The sequence below is a fragment of the Cricetulus griseus genome, chromosome 9, assembly GCF_003668045.3.
Source record: "Cricetulus griseus strain 17A/GY chromosome 9, alternate assembly CriGri-PICRH-1.0, whole genome shotgun sequence".
Classification (NCBI taxonomy): domain Eukaryota; kingdom Metazoa; phylum Chordata; class Mammalia; order Rodentia; family Cricetidae; genus Cricetulus; species Cricetulus griseus.
Window position 1 is genome coordinate 24,224,168 of NC_048602.1, and position 18,433 is coordinate 24,242,600.

At 48.6% G+C, this 18,433-nt stretch overlaps 1 protein-coding gene across 2 annotated transcripts in view; it reads left to right on the plus strand.

Moving 5' to 3' along the window:
* Positions 1 to 17,906, plus strand: part of Galp (galanin like peptide) — a 36,755-nt gene extending 18,849 nt beyond the window's left edge. For both annotated transcript variants that reach the window (XM_027430828.2, XM_027430827.2), the window contains exons 2-6: positions 6,242 to 6,363; positions 9,364 to 9,412; positions 12,976 to 13,056; positions 15,354 to 15,431; positions 17,778 to 17,906. In XM_027430828.2, coding sequence (XP_027286629.1) covers positions 6,280 to 6,363; positions 9,364 to 9,412; positions 12,976 to 13,056; positions 15,354 to 15,431; positions 17,778 to 17,821 — 336 coding nt within the window. In that variant the 5' untranslated portion in view covers positions 6,242 to 6,279 and the 3' untranslated portion in view covers positions 17,822 to 17,906. The remainder of the gene's footprint in view (positions 1 to 6,241; positions 6,364 to 9,363; positions 9,413 to 12,975; positions 13,057 to 15,353; positions 15,432 to 17,777) is intronic.
* Positions 17,907 to 18,433: the final 527 nt, after the last annotated feature.

Below are 18,433 nucleotides of genomic sequence, written 5' to 3' on the forward strand. Positions count from 1 at the left end.
GCATAGTGCTGGCCTGGACACGGCCTGGAGCTGCCTGAGTTTGGCTCCCCCTCCTGGTGACAGAAAGCCGCTCCCGTGCCTGGGAGAGAGGCAGTGGGGAAGAAGGTGGGGAGGAGTCCAGAACCCTGGGGAGAAATTTGGAGATGAGACTGGAGAGATGGTTCAGGGCCTAAGAGTGCCTGCTGCTTTTGCTGAGGACCCAAGTTCAGTTTCCAGCACCCATATCTGGTGGCTTGTGACTGCTGCTTGTAACTCCAGCTCCTGGGGATCTGACACACTTTCCTGGCCTTTGTGGGCACCTGCATACACGTCTCACACACACACACACACACACACACACACACACACACACTGAAAATAAAATCTTCTGGGAGAGAGAATGGCTAGGGTGAGGTCTTTGAGCCTCCCGTTCGCTCAATTCTCCCCCTGCCCTTCTCTCCCTCCCTCCCTCCATCCCTCCCTCTCTGTGGTCTCCAGGTAACCTCTTCCATCCCTTAGCCCTTCTGTCCCCGTCCTAAGGACATCACCTCTCTTCTCTTTCCCAGAAAAGCCATTTACACTTCCTTGTCACTTTCTCTTTCCTGAGCGTCAGCTTCTTCCTCCCCCAGATCTGAGGTCACACAGAGGAAACCTCAGGACAAGGGTTTTGCTGTCTCCCTGCCCTTTAGGTGTGGGGGCTGATTCGAAGGCAGGGACAGAGACAAAAAAGTGGTGCCTGGTTAGTGGGGTACGGGGAAGAAAGAGGCCTCCTAGCAGAGAGGAAGAGAAAGGCCAGGACGACCTGAACTCTGCCACTGTTTCTTGGGGAGCAAGGGGCAACAGCAGGGTTTAGCTGTCATCTAAGCATCTTCCTCTCAGAAGTGGCTGCTCTCTGGGGCAAAGAGGGAGAGAAATGGAGAGACAGAATAAAAAAGCAGAAGGAAGCCGGACGGTGGTGGCACATGGCACACGCCTTTAGTCCCAGAACTCGGGAGGCAGAGGCAGACAGATCTCTGTGAGTTCCAGGCCAGCCTGGACTACAGAGTGAGTTCCAGAACAGCCAGGACTGTTACACGGAGAAATCCTGTCTCAAAACAAACAAACAAACAAACAAAAAGCAGAAGGAGCAAGCTAGAGCAGACACAATGACCCCCATCAGTAGCTCATCCTACAACTGTTTATCCAGGAACATTTAAAAAAAAAATTGACCAATGAGATAGCTCAGCGGGAAAGGGTGTTTGTCATCAAGGCTGATGACCTGACCTGAGTTCAATACCCAGGACTCATTTTATAGGACTGACTCCTTCAAGTTGTCCTCTGACTCCCACACATATGCTATGACATGTGCCTACCATAGATAAATAATGGTGAAATTTTAGTGTATTTATGTGTGTGCATGGGTGAGTGTATCCGTGTATACCCACGAGGGAGGGCGTTGGGGGTCCTTTTCACCATTCTCTACCTATTCCTTTAAGGCAGCGTCTCTCCCTGAATCTGAGGCTCCCATTTTCTTGGTTAGGCTGGAAGCCAGCGGGTCCTGGTGATCTCCTTATTTTTCTTCCTTCTGCACACCTCCCTCCCTCCTAAAATGAGACCAGGGTTACAGGGAGGTGCAGGGTATCTGGCTTGTTACGTGGGTGTTGGAACCAAAATTCTCGTCCTCACAACTGTGCAGCAAGCACTCTTAACCAATGAACCATCTTCTCCCTAGCCCTCAATTGTTTAGTGGTTGTTTGGATCAGGGTCTCACTAAAGTCCAGGAACTCATCATCCTCAGGCCTCAGCCCCCAAAGTGCTGGATTACAAGTGTGAACTTTTAGTCTAAGATCCTGGAGCCATTTTGGAATCATTTTCTTTCTTAAGATTTATTTATCAGCTGGGTGTTGGTGGCTCACACTTTTAATCCCAGCACTCGGGAGGCAGAGGCAGGCGGATCTCTGTGAGTTCGAGGCCAGCCTGGTCTCCAGAGCGAGTGCCAGGATAGGCTCCAAAGCTACACAGAGAAACCTGTCTCGAAAAACCAAAAAAAAAAAAAATTGTTTATTTATCATGTGTACAATGTTCTGCCTGCGTGATTGCCTATGGACCAGAAGAGGGCACCGGATCTTATAACGGATGGTTGGGAGCCACCATGATGTGATTGCTGGAACTTGAACTCAGGACCTCTGGAAGAGCAGCCAGTGCTCTTAACCACTGAGCCATCTCTGCAGTCCTTAGAATCATTTTCAACCATAGCAGGCGTCCTGTGCCCTATGAGATGCTGAGTCCAGTGGAGAAAGGAAACCATTGAGACAGAAACACAGACACACACGCACACATTCAGATACACAGACACACATGTGCACACCTGCGCTCAAAGAAGAAAGGGACAGGACAGGTGATGACCTTGACTTAACAACCCCAAGGAAACACAGGTCAAACTGGGTGTGGTTAACAGCTATGTATAAACAGAAATGGACGCAGGAAAATCAAGAGTTCAATGTCATCCTCCCCTGCCACTGGAGTTGAGGCCAGCCTGGGCTACTGATACCCAGCGTCAAAACAGCACCAGAAAAGAAACACAACGGGGTTGAGACGGCTCAGTAGGCAAAGGTCAAGTCCGACAACTTGAGTTCCATCCCTGGGACCCACATGGTTGAAGGAGGGAACCAGTTCTCACAAGTTGTACTGTTGTGAGTGTACACACACACACACACACACACACACACACACACACACACACACACACACACACACAGTGGGGAAAAAAACCACAAGTCAGAGAGAGGATGCAGAGACTGGGTGGGAGAGTCGGAATGTCCCAAGGCTCTGACAGGGGCAGCTGAGACAGAGACATGTGCTCTGCCACAAAGCACCTTTGTCTGACCTCACAGACCAGCTAATAAACACTCAAGTGGATGAGTCTTCTCTCCATCCTCAGTACCCTGCCCGCCCTCGGCTCTCTCTGCTTAACCTCTTGTCTTTCAACTCCTCATTCTCCTCGGAAGCATAAAAGCCAGGACCTTGAGAGCAGCCGAGTGCTGTGGACTCCACACGCAGGTTAGAGCCGGGGGCTGGAGGGGCTGAGGGCTACCGCGGTAAAAGTGTCTTGGAGAACGGAGAAAGACAAGCGAGGGAGAAGACGGAGCAGCAAGAGAGAAGGGGCGTTGGTGAACGAACTGTCAGTAGGGAGGGTCTGTCAGAGAGGCAGGAACGGAAGGGGGGGTGTGGAGGAGAGAGTGGTATGGTTGAATTCCATGGGATGGGTGGATGGTGTGTCCGAGAAACAAGGGTAAAGGGGTGGGGTGGGGGTTGACTGTGTCTTTTGCTTGTTTTCTTGTTTTGTTTTTTTTTTTCTCTCCCTTTAAAAAAAATCACATTATTTACTTACTTTGTGTGTTGTGTGCTTGCGATTGTGCCACAGTGTGGTTGTGGAGTTCAGAAGACAACCTGGAATCGGCTCTCTTCCCTACGCCTTGTAGCTCCTAGGACTTGAACTTGGGTCTCTAGGCTTGGCAGCCGTCTTGCTGACCTCTAATGTTGAGACAGGGCCCCATGCAGTCCAGGCTGGCCTCAAACTTGCTGTGTAGAACAGAATGGCCTCGGACTTCTAATCCTCTTGTCTCCACCACCGGGGTGTCGGGGTCATTGGTGTGTGCAGCCACATCCCGCTCTGACGGCCCTTGTTCTGTTCTGGTCTCTGTCTGTCAGGGAAGGTCAGTTGGATGGCTGAGCTGGGAAAGGTGCTTGAAGCTAACCCGAATGGTGTGAGTTCAAATCCTGGTGTCTGCAAGGTGGCGGGGAGACGGCTGGCCTGAAAGTTGACCTCTGACCTCCACACATGTACTGACATTTTCCTTGTGTTTCCTTAATATTTCCTTAATTCCTGCAATATTTACAGAGGCAATCTAAAGTGTGCAGGAGGGGGCTGGAGAGATGGCTCAGTGGTTAAGAACCATTGCTGGCTCACAATCAGTTATAATTTGGTTGGTGGTAAGTACACGCCTTTAATCCCAGCACTTGGGAGGCAGAGACAGGCAGATCCCTGTAAGTTCGAGGCCAACCTGGTTTACAGAGCTAGTTCCAAGATAGCCAGGGCTACACAGAGAAACCCTGACTTGAAAAACCATAAAATAATAATAATAATAATAATAATAATAATAATAATAGTTTCAGATCTAGGGGCTCTGACACCTGTTTCTACGGCGGATGCGTACTGGTTCTGTGCAAACATTGTATATTTCATACAAGGACGTGGAGGGTTGGCAGATTTGGGGATCTGTGGAGAAAGGTCCCATGGGCACGGAAAACAGTTTTACGTATTTAATTGCACATTATCCCTCAACCAACTCTCCCCGCCCCCACAAATCCTTTCCTATTTATTTTTGAGTGCTACAGTGCATGCGTGGAGGTCAGAGGGCAATCTGAGGTCGGCTTCTCACCCTTCACCTTGTTGGATGCAGGGCCCCTGGTGTATAGCTGTGGAGCTGTGGACACACACGGAGTAGCTGGCTGTGAGCTTCAGGATACTTTCCTCACCCCATCAGTGCCGGACAACCAGGGTTACCGACGCATACTCCCGCCCCTGGCTTTTCTAGCAGCTATGGGGATATGAACTACAGTCCTCGACCTTGCTAGACAAGCGCTTTGTCTGTCCACCTAGCCACCTCCCCGTCCAGTGTGCTCACTCTCTCCCCCACTTTTTTCTAAGATTTATTTTATTTCATCTGGACAGGGTTTCTCTGTGTAGCTTTGGAGCCTATGCTGGCACTCGCTCTGGAGACCAGGCTGGCCTCGAACTCACAGAGATCCGCCTGCCTCTGCCTCCCGAGTGCTGGGATTAAAGGCTCGTGCCACGATTGTCTATCTGGCTGTAGGAAGAATTATTAACCACTGAGCCATCTCTCTAGCCTCACCTTTTTTTTTTTATTAATTTGTGTGTGTGTGTGTGTGTGTGTGTGTGTGTGTGTGTGTGTGTGTGTCCACAGAGGTCAGAAAAGTGTGTCAGATTCCCTGGAGCTGGAGTTACAGGAAGCACTTTTAACTGCTAAACCATCTCTTTGAGTTCTCTCTCTCTCTCTCTCTCTCTCTCTCTCTCTCTCTCTCTCTCTCTCTCTCCACACACACACCCGTCATTCTTTCATTTTTAGGCAGTACCGTGTATCCTAGGTTAGCCTCAAACCCAAGGATGACCTTGTATTCTTGACTTTCCAGCCTGTACCTCTAGAATGCTGGGATTATAGGCATGCAGCCTAGTCCTTGTTTTATTTAAGCACATAGTTCAAAATGGAGTTTAAAAGAACCCCTTAAACCAGATGTGGTATGTACCTCTAATTCCCACGCTCCAGAGTGAAGGCAGGAGGATCAGAGTTTGAAGCAAGCCTGGGTTCTAAAAGTCAGCATCCTTTCGGTTTATCCTGTAGCACAAGCCTATCATCCCAGTCACTCAAGAAGTTGAGGCAGGAAGATCAAAAATTCCAACCCAGCTTGGGCTGCAGAATGAATTCGAGGTCACCATGTGAAAACTAGCGAGATTCTGTCTCAAAATAAAACAAATTAAAAACCCCATGGATATAGATAGCTCAATGATAGAGCCCCTGCCTAGAATCCCCCAGTGAGGAGCTGGGGGCGTGGCTCAGTGTTAGAACACCTGCCTAGAATCTCACAATGAAGGGCTTGGGCGTGGCTCAGTGGTCGAGCCCCTGCCTAGAATCCCCCAGTGAGGGGCTGGGGGCGTGGCTCAGTGGTAGAGCCCTTGCCTAGAATCCCCCAGTGAGGGGCTGGGGGTGTGGCTTGGTGCTTGTGTATGAGAAGCCCTAAATTCAGTTTTCATTTACCACCACCACCCCCCCACACACACACACAGAGAGAGAGAGAGAGAGAGAGAGAGGAGGATTCCAAAACAAACAGATTGAAATGTCATTATTTCTCTGTGGTACATTTAAATTAAAAAGACATTGTCTGTCTACCAATGGTCATAGCGATGATGTCACGCTGTATGCATATGGCCAGACTCATTCAGCTGTAGACAGTATGTGTACTTTTTTTGGGGGGGGGGGTCTGGGGGCAATTCCATTCAGTAAATTTCTCTCCACCACATCAGAGCTGCACACAACCGTGCTATGTTTCTCTCTGTGTAACCCTGGCTGTCCTGGCACTCGCTCTGTAGACCAGGCTGGCCTCAAACTCACAGAGATCCGCCTGCCTCTGCCTCCCGAGTGCTGGGATTAAAGGCATACGCCACCACCAACCATGGAGAATAACACGCCGGCTCTCTTTGCAGCTTTCCTCAGCTGAGTGTGGTGTTCTTCCAGCTTCAGGATGACCTGCTCCCTGCATCTGGTCCTCCTTGTCACCGTCTTGCTGAGTCTGGCAGGAACTCAAGAGTCTGCACCTGTGTACAGGGTAATGCCTTCCCCCTGTTGCTACCCTCTGGGGAGAGGTTTTACTTTTTGTTTTTTCTTTTCTGGTTTGATCCAGGGGCACTTGTGGGGGGGGGACGGGACAAGCTCAAACTGAGAAGGAAGACAGGAGGTGACCTCCTCAGCTTGGGCCCTGGGAGTGGAGTAGAAGACAGGTGGAAATAGATATTTGAGATTCAGGTTGTTTGGCCCAGTGTGATGGTGCCTGCCAGTCATCCCAGCACTCGGGAAGCTGAGGCAGAAGGGTTGTGAGTTCAAGGCCATTGGACAACACAGTGAGATCCCAGTTGACAGGGTCTTGCTTAGGCAGATTAGCTAAAACCAAGTGATGTGACCCAAAGACAGAATCTGAATACAAACTGAGTTAGGTTCCCGTGGCCTGTGATACAACAAGGCAGCTGCAGCTAAAGGCAATGGGTTGTAAGCTTGAAAATCGCCAGGAAAGGGGGAGCAGGAGAGGGGGGAACTGTGGTTGGTGTGTAAAGTGAATAAAAAATTTAAAACCAAATAAAAAAAGAAGAAGAAAAGACTAATCACTAGGAGAGTAAACTTCAAATGTTCACAGAGCCAGGTGTGGTGATCTCAGCACTCGTAGGCAGACACAGGACGATGAAAAGTTCAAGGCCACCCTGGAATGCCTGGGAAGTTCGAAGCCCTTCTTAGTCTTTTGGCTAAAATCAAGTGTAGCGAGGATTCAAGGTCAGACCGGGGTACATGAGACCCTTTCTCGAATGAGTGAAGACAAAAGTAACAATAAGAAATAGCTTCATTAAGCCGGGCGTTGGTGGCGCACGCCTTTAGTCCCAGCACTCGGGAGGCAGAGGCAGGCGGATCTCTGTGAGTTCGAGGCCAGCCTGGTCTCCAGAGCGAGTGCCAGGATAGGCTCCAAAGCTACACAGAGAAACCCTGTCTCGAAACACCAAATAAATAAATAAATAAATAAATAAATAAAATGCTAAAAAGGACAAAAAAAAAAAAGACAAAAGATCAGTAACCGGCTCCTTGAGATTGGAAGCCTGACTGACTTTCACACCTCTCTCCCTTCCTTTCTTATTTTCCAGATAGGGCAGTGGTTCTCCACCTGTGGGTCTCCACCCCCACATATCCGATATCCTCAACATCAGAGATTTACATTATGATTCATCACAGTAGCAAAATCATGGTTATGAGGTAGCAATGAAAATAATCTTACAGTTGGAAGGTCACCATAACGTCAGGAGCTGTATTAAAGGTCCCAGCATTAGGAAGGTTGAGGACCACTGAGACAGGGTCTCATGTAGATAGGACAGCCCGTTTTTGTTTTTGTTTTTGTTTTTGTTTTTGTTTTTGTTTTGTTGTTGTTGTTGAGACAGGGTTTCTCTGTGTAGCCCTGGCTGTCCTGGAACTCAATGTGTAGACCAGGCTGGCCTTGAGTTCAGAGAGCTCTGTAGACACAGTTTCTGTTTCGCCTGGTCCCACAGCCATGTAGCCCCAAATAAACACACAGATGCTATATTAATTATTAAACTGTTTGGCCAATGACTGCTCAGGTTTCTTTTTTTTTTTTTTTTGCTGTTTTTGTTGTTGTTGTTTTGTTTTGTTTTTTGAGAAAGGGTTTCTCTGTGGCTTTGGAGGCTATCCTGGAACTGGCTCTTGTAGACCAGGCTGGTCTCGAACCCACAGAGATCTGCCTGCCTCTGCCTCCCGAGTGCTGGGACTAAAGGCGTGCGCCACCAACGCCCGGCTGGCTCAGGCTTCTTATTGGCTAGCTCTCTCTTAATTACTAACCCATTTCTATTAATCTAAGTATTTCCACGTGGTCTTATGGGAGAATCTTGCTCCCTCAGCAGCTACATGGCATCTGCTTTGGAGGCTTCTCTCTGCCTCCTCTCCCCAGAATTCTCCTCATCTCATAGCCCCACCTATACTTCCTGCCTGGCTACTGGCCAGTTAGTGTTTTATTCATCAACCAATAGCAGAAACGTATATACAGAAGGACATCCGCCATTGGAGATCTGCCTGCCTCGCCTCCTGAGTTGGTATTAACTGGATTCTGAGGATATCCTTGAACTCCTGATATTTGGTGCCTCCACCTCCTCAGAGTTGAGATGGCTCGTTTTATTCAGTGCTGGGGATAGAACCCGGGGATTCATGTTTGTTAGGCAGGCGCTCTACTAACTGAGCTATAGCCTCAGCTGTTATTTATTTGTTTTCGTTAGTTAGTTTTTATTTCGAGGCAGCATTTCACCGAGTTGTCCAGGCTGGCTTTGGGCTCACTCAGTAGCCCAGGAAGTCCTTGGAACTTAGAATTCTCCTTTTGTCAAACGTGCTGAAAAGCTGGGATACTAGGCCTGCACCACCAGGCCCGGCTCTCAACCTACTCACACAGTTTATAATACCACATTCCTTGTTAACGCCAAGCACCACACCGTCCACTCGTTCTTGGAACTCATCCATCTTACTTTTTTTTTGCTTTTTTTTTTTTTTAAGACAGGATTTCTTTGTGTGGCCCTGGCTGTCCTGGAACTCGCTCTGTAGACCAGGCTGGCCCTGAACTCACAGAGATCCGCCTGCCTCTGCCTCCCGAGTGCTGGGATTAAAGGCGTGCGCCACCGCCGCCTGACCCAAGCTGTTATGTTTTAAACATGATATTTCTCACAGTCTGTCTCTGTCTGTCATGGGGGGGGGTATGCATTCCGAAGTGAGAGTGTGGAGATCATAAGATAACCCTGAAGGAGTAAGATCTCTCCTTCCATTAGGTAGGTCCTGGGGCTTGAACTCAGGTCATACTTAGCACTGAAGCACCATTACCCATTGAGCTATTTTGCCCGGGCCCTCCACTTGTTAGGTTATAGGAAGTCTGAATTGCACAGGGCTGAAATAGGGACTAAGCAAAATATGTCACTGGCTAGTATCAAGGCGGTATGGGGATGTCTACATCACCGTAGACTTCCGGGATCCTGTCACTTTCCTGCCCTAGTCCTCATTTCTTCATCTCTTCCAGGGACAAGGAGGCTGGACCCTCAATAGTGCTGGTTACCTTCTGGGTCCTGGTAAGTGCTTCTTCTCTACGCTTCATCCCTCGTTCGTGCCTACTCAATACCAATGGCTTTGTGACCCTCAAAGATGCTGGGTTAGTCGGTTTTACATCACAGTTACCAAAATACCTGATAGTTAAGGGTGGAGAGACTCATTGGGGCTCATGGTTTCAGAGGGGTTCTATCCATCGTGGTAGGCAAGGCTTGGTGGACTGGCGTGCCTCTCGAAGGTGTGTGGTTGCCCTCTGTGTAGCCTCACGTTGCTGTGCCATGTGTGAAAAGGTGTCATTGCAGGGCTGCAGTCCGAGACAGCCAACTAGCCCACGGTTCGTACCTGAGAAGGGAGAGTGTGGACAAAGAAAGGCTAGCTAAAGACCTTAAAAGAAAAGACAGAGACACCGGATAGGTGTCAGGAGGGTCATTCAGACCATACTGAACGCTGAATATCTTGAATTTTCAACATACTTAAGTACCCAACCAAAAGTGGGGACAATGACAGAAGACTTGTATTGTCATGTGTAAGGGGCAAACAGACTTATTTCCCTCAATCCTCCAGGTATTTGGTAGCCACACCTGCCATCTGGCCTTCAGGGTCAAGAGTAAACACACCAGAGCCCAAGTCTGTTGTTATTTAGATAAAGACATGTATTACCAAAGCCGAAACATCCTGCAGCAGCCAGACTATAGACGCATAGGTTTATTTATTTATTTATTTATTTATTTATTTATTTATTTTGGTTTTTTGAGACAGGGTTTCTCTGTGTAGCTTTGGAGCCTATCCTGGCACTTGATCTGGAGACCAGGCTGGCCTCGAACTCACAGAGATCCGCCTGCCTCTTCCTCCCGAGTGCTGGGATTAAAGACATGCGCCACCAACGCCAGGCCTAGACTCATAGGTTTAAGGACAGTTTTGAACTCTCTGGCCTTTAGTCAAGATAGAGTGGAGCCATCTTTATGGGCCCCCACAAAGGTGGGTGTGGAAGAAGCCCGGGATCACTATGTAGCCAGGACTATGGGGTCAGAATACAACCTTCAAAGGCCCGCCCCTAGTGACCCATTTCCTTCAGTTAGAATCTACCTTCTAGGACTGGAGAGATGGCTCAGAGGTTAAGAGCACTGGCTGCTCTTCCAGAGGTCCTGAGTTCAACCCAGCGACCACATGGGAGACAACCATCTGTAATGACATCTGGCCCGTTCTTCTGGCCTGCAGGCAGAACAATGATACAAAATAAATAAATAAATCTTCTTTAAAAAAAAGAAAAGAATCTACCTTCTAAAGGTTCCACAACCTTCTAGAAATTGTGGGGGAATGAACAAGTGTTCAAAGCCTGAGCCCATAGGGGATGGTTCATATTCAAACCATTACAGCCGTATCTGGAGTGTCAGTCCAGGCAGAAGGCTGGGTGCAGAACCTATCCCGTGTTCAGGCTTAGTTTCCCTGGGCTTCCATTTCTGGCTCTGCTACAGGGTGGACAATGGTGGTCCCCACCTTCATGAGAGAGTTGTAAGGTTTAAGCAAGCTGTCTATGTCGCTCAGTTGGTAGAGCTCCTGCCTAGCACACTGAAAACCTTGGGTTTGATGCCCAGAACTGTCAAAAACTGGGTGTGGGATCACACACCTGTAATCTTAGCACTTGAGAGGTAGAGGTAGGTGGATCAGGAATTCAGGGTTCTCATGAGCTACTTAGGGAATCTGAGGCCATCCTGGGCTACCTGAGTCTGTATCTCAAAAAATAATACCAAGAGGTCCTACCTAGCCTACAATCTACAACCCCAGAGAAGCTAGAATCCTCTTCCAGAAACAGATGGACGCAGATAGGTCCAAAATCTAACACTAATGCACAACCTGACTTAGTGGAGCCCATTCTATATAGAGAGATACCTTGCTCAGCCTAGACACAGGGGTGTGGGGGTGGAGAGGCGCCTTGGTCCTACCTCAATGAGACTTAGACTTCCTAGGGGAGGCCTTACCCTCTCTGAGGAGCAGATGGGAGGTAGGGAGTTTGGGGGGAGCAGAAAGAGAGGAGGGAGGAGAACTGGGATTGAAATGTAAAAACTAAATTAATAAAAAGGCAAAAAAAAAAAGGGCTGGAGAGGTGGCTCAGAGGTTAAGAGCACTGGCTGCTCTTCCAGAGGTCCTGAGTTCAATTCCCAGCAACCACATGGTGGCTCCCAACCATCCATTATGAGAGCTGGTGGCCTCTTCTGGTGTGCAGATAGACATGGAAGCAGAATGTTGTATACATAATAAATAAGTAAAATCTTTAAAAAAAAGAATATATTAAAAAAGCAAAAAAAAAAGATAAATCAAATAAAAAGAGGAAAAAAGTTAAGAAAAAATAAGAGGTCCAGCAGGATGGCTCGGGGGTAAAGGCACTTGCAGCCTGATGGTGTAAACCTAATGACCTGAGTTTGATCCTAAAACCTACAGAAAGGGAGAGGGGAAAGGGTTGACCAGATGGCTCATTGGACAAAGGTGTTTGCCTCCAATCGTGATGACCTGCGTTTCCGGTATCCGCATGGTGGAAGGAGGGAACCAGTTTCTACAGGTTGTCTTCTGCTCCTCGCAGGAGTTAAGTGGCATGGGCAAGCCTATACAGTAAACACATACATGACAAATAAATGCCCAAGGAAACGTAGTTTTTAACCACGAGTGAAGCCACACTGGTACACCGCGGGTACCAGCCCACGGTGGGTACCGTGTCAGGAGTTAGATGCCATGCTTTCCTTTTTAATTACTTCCACCCCTGCCCCTCTACTTCCAGGAGCGAACCTTCCGAAGAGCATGCATACTTAGCCACACAAACCCAGCAAATCTACCACACCCCGTGCCCGAGGCTCGCCTCGGCTTGTTAGAGCTAAAACTGGGTGATGGGGTTCCCTTTTCAATCCCACTAGTCAGGAGGCAGAGGCAGGTGGGTTCAAGGCCAGGTTAGTCTACACAGTGAGTTCCAAGCCAGCCAGAAGTGCCGAGTGAGAATTTGTCCCAAAAGTAAGAGGGAGGGAGATGAAGGTCACCTGGTGGGGTTTATGAAGTGTTCTCTGCCATTTGCAAAACCGTAACCTAAACTGCTGCGGTTTTCCTAAGTCTTCAGGGCTTTCATTACGAAAACGAAGAACTTTGTTTCTCAGAGTATTCTGCGAATACTCAAGTTAGAGGCCAGCAAGTTGGCTAGGAGGAGAAGGGTGCTTGTTGGAGCAAACTGACTCCCGTGTAAGTTGTCCTTTGACCTTCATAAAAGTGCCATGGCATGTGAACCGGTCCCCACCTGTGTGTGTGTGTGTGTGTGTGTGTGTGTGTCTGTCTGTCTGTCTGTCTGTCTGTCTGTCTCTCACACACAACTAACAAATAAATAAATGCAAAAGAGAGTAAGAAAAGCCAGCGTTGCCTTGACAACATGACAGAAAGAATTGGAAACGTGAGATTTGTTCCCAGACATAGGTGGGCTGCAACCCTGGCCCAAGCATCCTATCCCGAGGCTTTGCTTGGAGTTATTCTGCCAGATGCCTGGAGGACTGGTGGGTCCTGGGTGCTGACATTCTATTAACCAGCTCTCCTGCTGTCTCCTATCCCCCAGTCCTCCACCTTCCCCCAAAGGTCGAACAAGGCAGAAAGAGAGACTCAGCTCTTGAGATCCTAGACCTATGGAAGGCTATCGGTGAGTAGTGGTCCCTCTTTCTCTAGCATCTTCTCCCGCAAACTCTCTGTTGGCTTTGGAAACTGGTGGATGTGGGCTCCACTCCTCACCTTGTCAATTCCCAGGCAGAAGAAAGAACATGGGAAAACAGGGTAACTCTGTCAGGCTTTTAATTTCTCCACAGGTAAAATGGCAGTCAGGCTCTCCTTTGGGTGTGGTGGTCCACGCCTGTTATCTCATACCTGAGATGTGGGGGAAGGAGGTTACCTCCAGCTACAGAGTGATTTCTAAGCCGGTCTAGGTTACCCCTTCTCAGCACTGCCCTCTCCCCAAAAACAGAGCCAGCTCAGGGTAAAGGCACTTGCTGTGTAGCCTGGCCGCTCGAGTTCCATCCCCAGGACCCACAAGATGAAAGGGGAAAACTGACTCCCATCGGTTGTCCTCTGATCTGCATACCAGTGCCAAACACACACACACACACACACACACACACACACACACACACACACACACACTTATCGTGCACACCCATGCACACACAAATACACACACACTCACTACACACACACACACTCATCACACACACACACCATACACACTTACTACACACACACACTCATCACACACACACACACATCCACCATATACAATCACACATACACACTACACATACACTTACACACTCACCACACATACATACACACAATAACCACACACACATACACACTCATCACACGTGCACACCACAATACACACATACACACTCATCACACATACACACACCATACACACTTACTACACATACACACACACTCAGCACACACACACATCCACCATATACAATCACCCATGCACACTACGCATACAGTTACACACACCACACATACATACACACAATAACCCTCACACACATATACACACTTATCACACATACACATACACTTACACACACACTCACCACACACACATACACACAATAACCCCACACACATACACACTCATCACACATACATGCATACCATACACACACATACACATACACTCACCATACATACACACACATATATACATACTCACTACACTTACACACACAGTCACCACAGATACACACACACACACACACACACACACACACACACACACGATGAATAATAAAAATGTAATTAACAATAATAAATAATTATAGCGGGCGTTGGTGGCGCACACCTTTAATCCCAGCACTCGGGAGACAGAGGCAGGCGGATCTCTGTGAGTTCGAGACCAGCCTGGTCTACAGAGTGAGTTCCAGGATAGGCTCCAAAGCTACACAGAGAAACCTTGTCTTGAAAAACAAAAACCAAACAAAAAGTTGGGCAAGGCAGACTGAGTCTGTAATCCCAGTGCTGGGGATATGGAAGACAGGTGGTCCTGACCTTCCTGGTCAGCCCCTCTAGCCAAATGGGTGAGCTACCAGGTTCAATGCGCAGTGGTGTCTCTAAAAATAGGCAGAGGAACCGCTTCCAAAACCCTAACGGATCTGGCACACACTGGGACTACAGTTCTGTCAAGAGAGAGTCTTGGGAGGGGTCAGTGAGTGCTCCCCTCCCTGTCAATGCCATGCAGGACTTGATCTGAGCTGCCCTCTCATTGTCACCTGCAAGGGGCAGTGCTGAACAGATACCCCTTGGCTTCCAACCTTGCTTTTATTAAGGTTTGGATCTGGGTCCTTCTTGGCTGCTGGGGGCCAATCCCAGGTGGACATTGCAACAGATCTGTCTTCTACCCATCCGATGCTAAGAGAGTTCCCTTTCTGCTCAGTCGAGACCCGTCCAACACTCCTCCAGACATGGCTAAAGGTCTCTCACCAGGGCAAAGTCCTGAGTGAGAGCCACCCGGTACTCAAAGATTCCAACGAAATAAAATGAAACCACATATTGACTACCATGGAGCCTCTGCATGTATTTTTTTTATTTTATTATTCTGATGATTTTGGTTTTGGTTTTTCCAGACAGGGTTTCTCTGTGTAGCTTTGGAGGCTGTCCTGGAACCCACTCTGGAGACCAGGCTGGCCTCGAACTCACAGAGATCCGGCTGCCTCTGCCTCCCGAGTGCTGGGATTAAAGGCGTGCGCCGCCACCAACACCACCACCGCCCTGCGCCCCTGCATTTATTTATGTACTTATTTATTTACTGTGCTATGCACAGCCCTATGTAGAGGTCAGAGAGCAAATGATGGGAAAGTCAGTCCTCACGGTCTACCACGTGGATCTCAGGAAGGAAACTCAGCCAGTGCTCGACTGTCTCACCAGCCCCTCATGAGGTCTTGTCCTTTCTCCTAGATGGACTCCCTTATTCCCACTCTCCAAGGATGACGAAGAGGACGCTGTTAGAGACCTTTGTCAAACCTAAGTATGGAGGTAAAGATGGGCAATGTGGAAGAGAGGACTGAGAAGAGGCTAAGTGAGGATGAGTTGGAGAAGGCGTGGCAACCAGCCCAGAGCATCCTTCTGCAAGCCCATCTCCCTTCACACACCCTCATACCTGCCTTCATCTCCCCCGTCAACAATATTCCTTCACTTCAGACTTGGCCTCAGGGACCAACTCTAATTTCCAAACCAGTCCCAAAATCTTACAACTGAGCCCGTTTCCAGATAAGGCCCTAGACCAGAGACTGATACCCTCTCTGTTTCTACAGCCTTGCATGGCCAGACTCCTCAAAGTCCTTTAGAAACCAGTTGAGCCGGGCGTCGGTGGCGCACGGCTTTAGTCCCAGCACTCGGGAGGCAGAGGCAGGCGGATCTCTCTGGTCTACAGCCTGGTCTACAGAGCGAGTGCCAGGACACCAGGACTGTTATATGGAGAAATCATGTCTCTGGAAAAGAAAAACTCTGTGTAGCCTTGGCATGGCCTGACGACTTGAGTTCAAATCCCAAAACCCAGATAAAAAGTCAAGTGTGAGCCTAGAACCCAACCCTGGGCAGGGGTGGTGGGGGCGGAGACAGAGATTCGTTGGTGCTTGCTCACTGCTGGCCTTGCTCCAGATTTAGTGAGAGACTTGGTCTCCAGTAAGACAGAGATGGATAGAGTCTATACACACACACACACACACACACACACAGAGAGAGAGAGAGAGAGAGAGAGAGAGAGAGAGAGAGAGAGAGAGAATGTATTGCACTGCGCTGATTGTCACACACACCCTCAAACTTGACTGCACTCTTTGGCTCTTTGGTTTTTCAAGATTGGTTTCTGTTTGTGGCTCTGGCTTTCCTGGAACTCACTCTATAGACCAGGCGCTGGCCTTGAACTCAGAGAGCCACCTGCCTCTGTCTCCCAAGTGCTGGATCTAAAGGCGTGCACCACCACCGCCTGGCTGCATTCTTTGGCTCTTGGATATCCTTATCATCGACACTTCTCTGAAGACCCTTGAAACAGAATGGGAAGCCCATGTATAGCTGTGAATAATTGTGAGGCAGAATGAGAAAGGAAAGCCAAAATGGGAGTTGAGACAACTAAAGAGGCTTTCCCCCCTAACCTCACCCCTGACTTCAAGAATCCATAGCTGAGGGAATGGCTCCATTGGTAAAGCGCTGGCTTGAGTTTAGATCTCCAGCACCTGCATACAGGTGGGAATCCCAGGAGTGTACAGGCTACCCACTCTTGCTTATTGGTAAGCTCCAGGTTCCATGAGAGACCCCGACTCAAAAGCTAAGGTGGGAAAAGAGGAGACAGCTCAGCAGTTAAAAGCGCTTTGCTGATCTCAAAGAAGTACCAGGTTCCATCCCCAGCATCCACACAGTGGCTCACAACTGTCTGTAACTCCAGTCTCCGGGAATCAGCACCCTTTTCTGGCCTCTGTGGGCACCACACAGACGTGTGCTACACTGACACATATCTGGGCCAAGCACAAATTTCCCATAAAATAATAAAATAGATATAAATTATTAAAGGCAGTACAGCTGTGACCCACAAGACCTCTCCTATGTGGGAATAAGAGTAAATGAATTTCTAAGGCATATTATTAGTGGAGCGGAGCTATCCAAAACCCACCCAGGGAAAGCGTGACCCCACAAATTGTCCTCTTAACTCCTCACATGTGTCATGACACATATTTGTAACCCCCCTACACACACACACACACACACACACACACACACACACACACCACTGCACATACAATGCTAATAAATAAAATTAAAAAATTAAAAATCTAAAGAACCTTAATCGACACAGGACATCCCAAGACCAAGTTCTCAACAAAAAATGGGGATTTATTTGTTCCAGAGGGACAGAGGTCAGGGAATAAGAGACTATAATGGGAGATAGAAGATGAGGGGCAGGGGCAAGGGAACAAGGGAGACGGGGAAGGAGGATTTGTCCCCAAGGGGGACAAAGGACTGACCTCTGAATAGAGAAGAGACAGGAGACAGAGGTGGCCCACAGGTAAATGGCAGTTTATAAAGGTAAAGGGGGAAACCCCGTGTTAGGATGAGGTGTTTAATTTTAACTGGGTGTGTAGCCAAAAGGGGGCTTTTGATTGCCGGACTTCAATATGTTTATAGCTGGACCTTGGTCGTCAGCCTCAGGGGGAGAAAGTGGCCAAATAGGGAGTAGACCTTGGTGGTTACCTTTAAAAACCGTTAAAAATCTAACGGTTTTTAGCCAGGAGCGGGTGGAGGGTAAGCTGTAAAACCTGAGGGTGCTATGCTTGGGCCTGCTAGAGCCCTTCGAGAATTAACCCACCTGCTGTTGCTCTCTTGTTACAGACCTGCACGTGCTGGACAGGGAAGATGCCAGCCTGAAGCCATAGAGACAGCCACACCCCACCCCTCCTTCTTTTCCAGTTCATCCCCCCCCCGCCCCACCCTGAGACTAAGACCCTACAGCTATATCCCTAAATCTCACTAAAGCATGTTGTGATATTTGCAGAACCACGATGATGTAAGTCTGAAGTGTCTCATTTGATTGGTTATCCTTGGGGTGAGAGATAGCTTGGTGGGTCAGAACAATTTTGGCTCTTCCGGAGGACATGGGTCCTGTTTCCGGCACCCACGCTGGTGACAACTCTAGCACCAGGGGTTCTGATGCCTCTGGCCTCCATAGGCAGGCACCTGCGTTCACTCACAAATTCACACGCAGACACACATTCACACTCTTAATTTTAGTACATCAATAATTAAACATAAATATTCTTTTAAAAACAATAAACTGAGGGCCTGGAGAGACAGCTCATTGGTTAAAAGCCTTTCCTGCTCTTACAAAGGACCTGTGCTCCATTCTTGGCATCCATGTCCTGAGGTTCACAATTACCTGAAACCCCAGCTCCAGGGACCCCAACAGCTCTGGCTTCCCAGGGCACCTGCACTCGGGGACACACAGCCACATGCAGACACACAAAAAATGCCATTAAGGAACCTAAGAG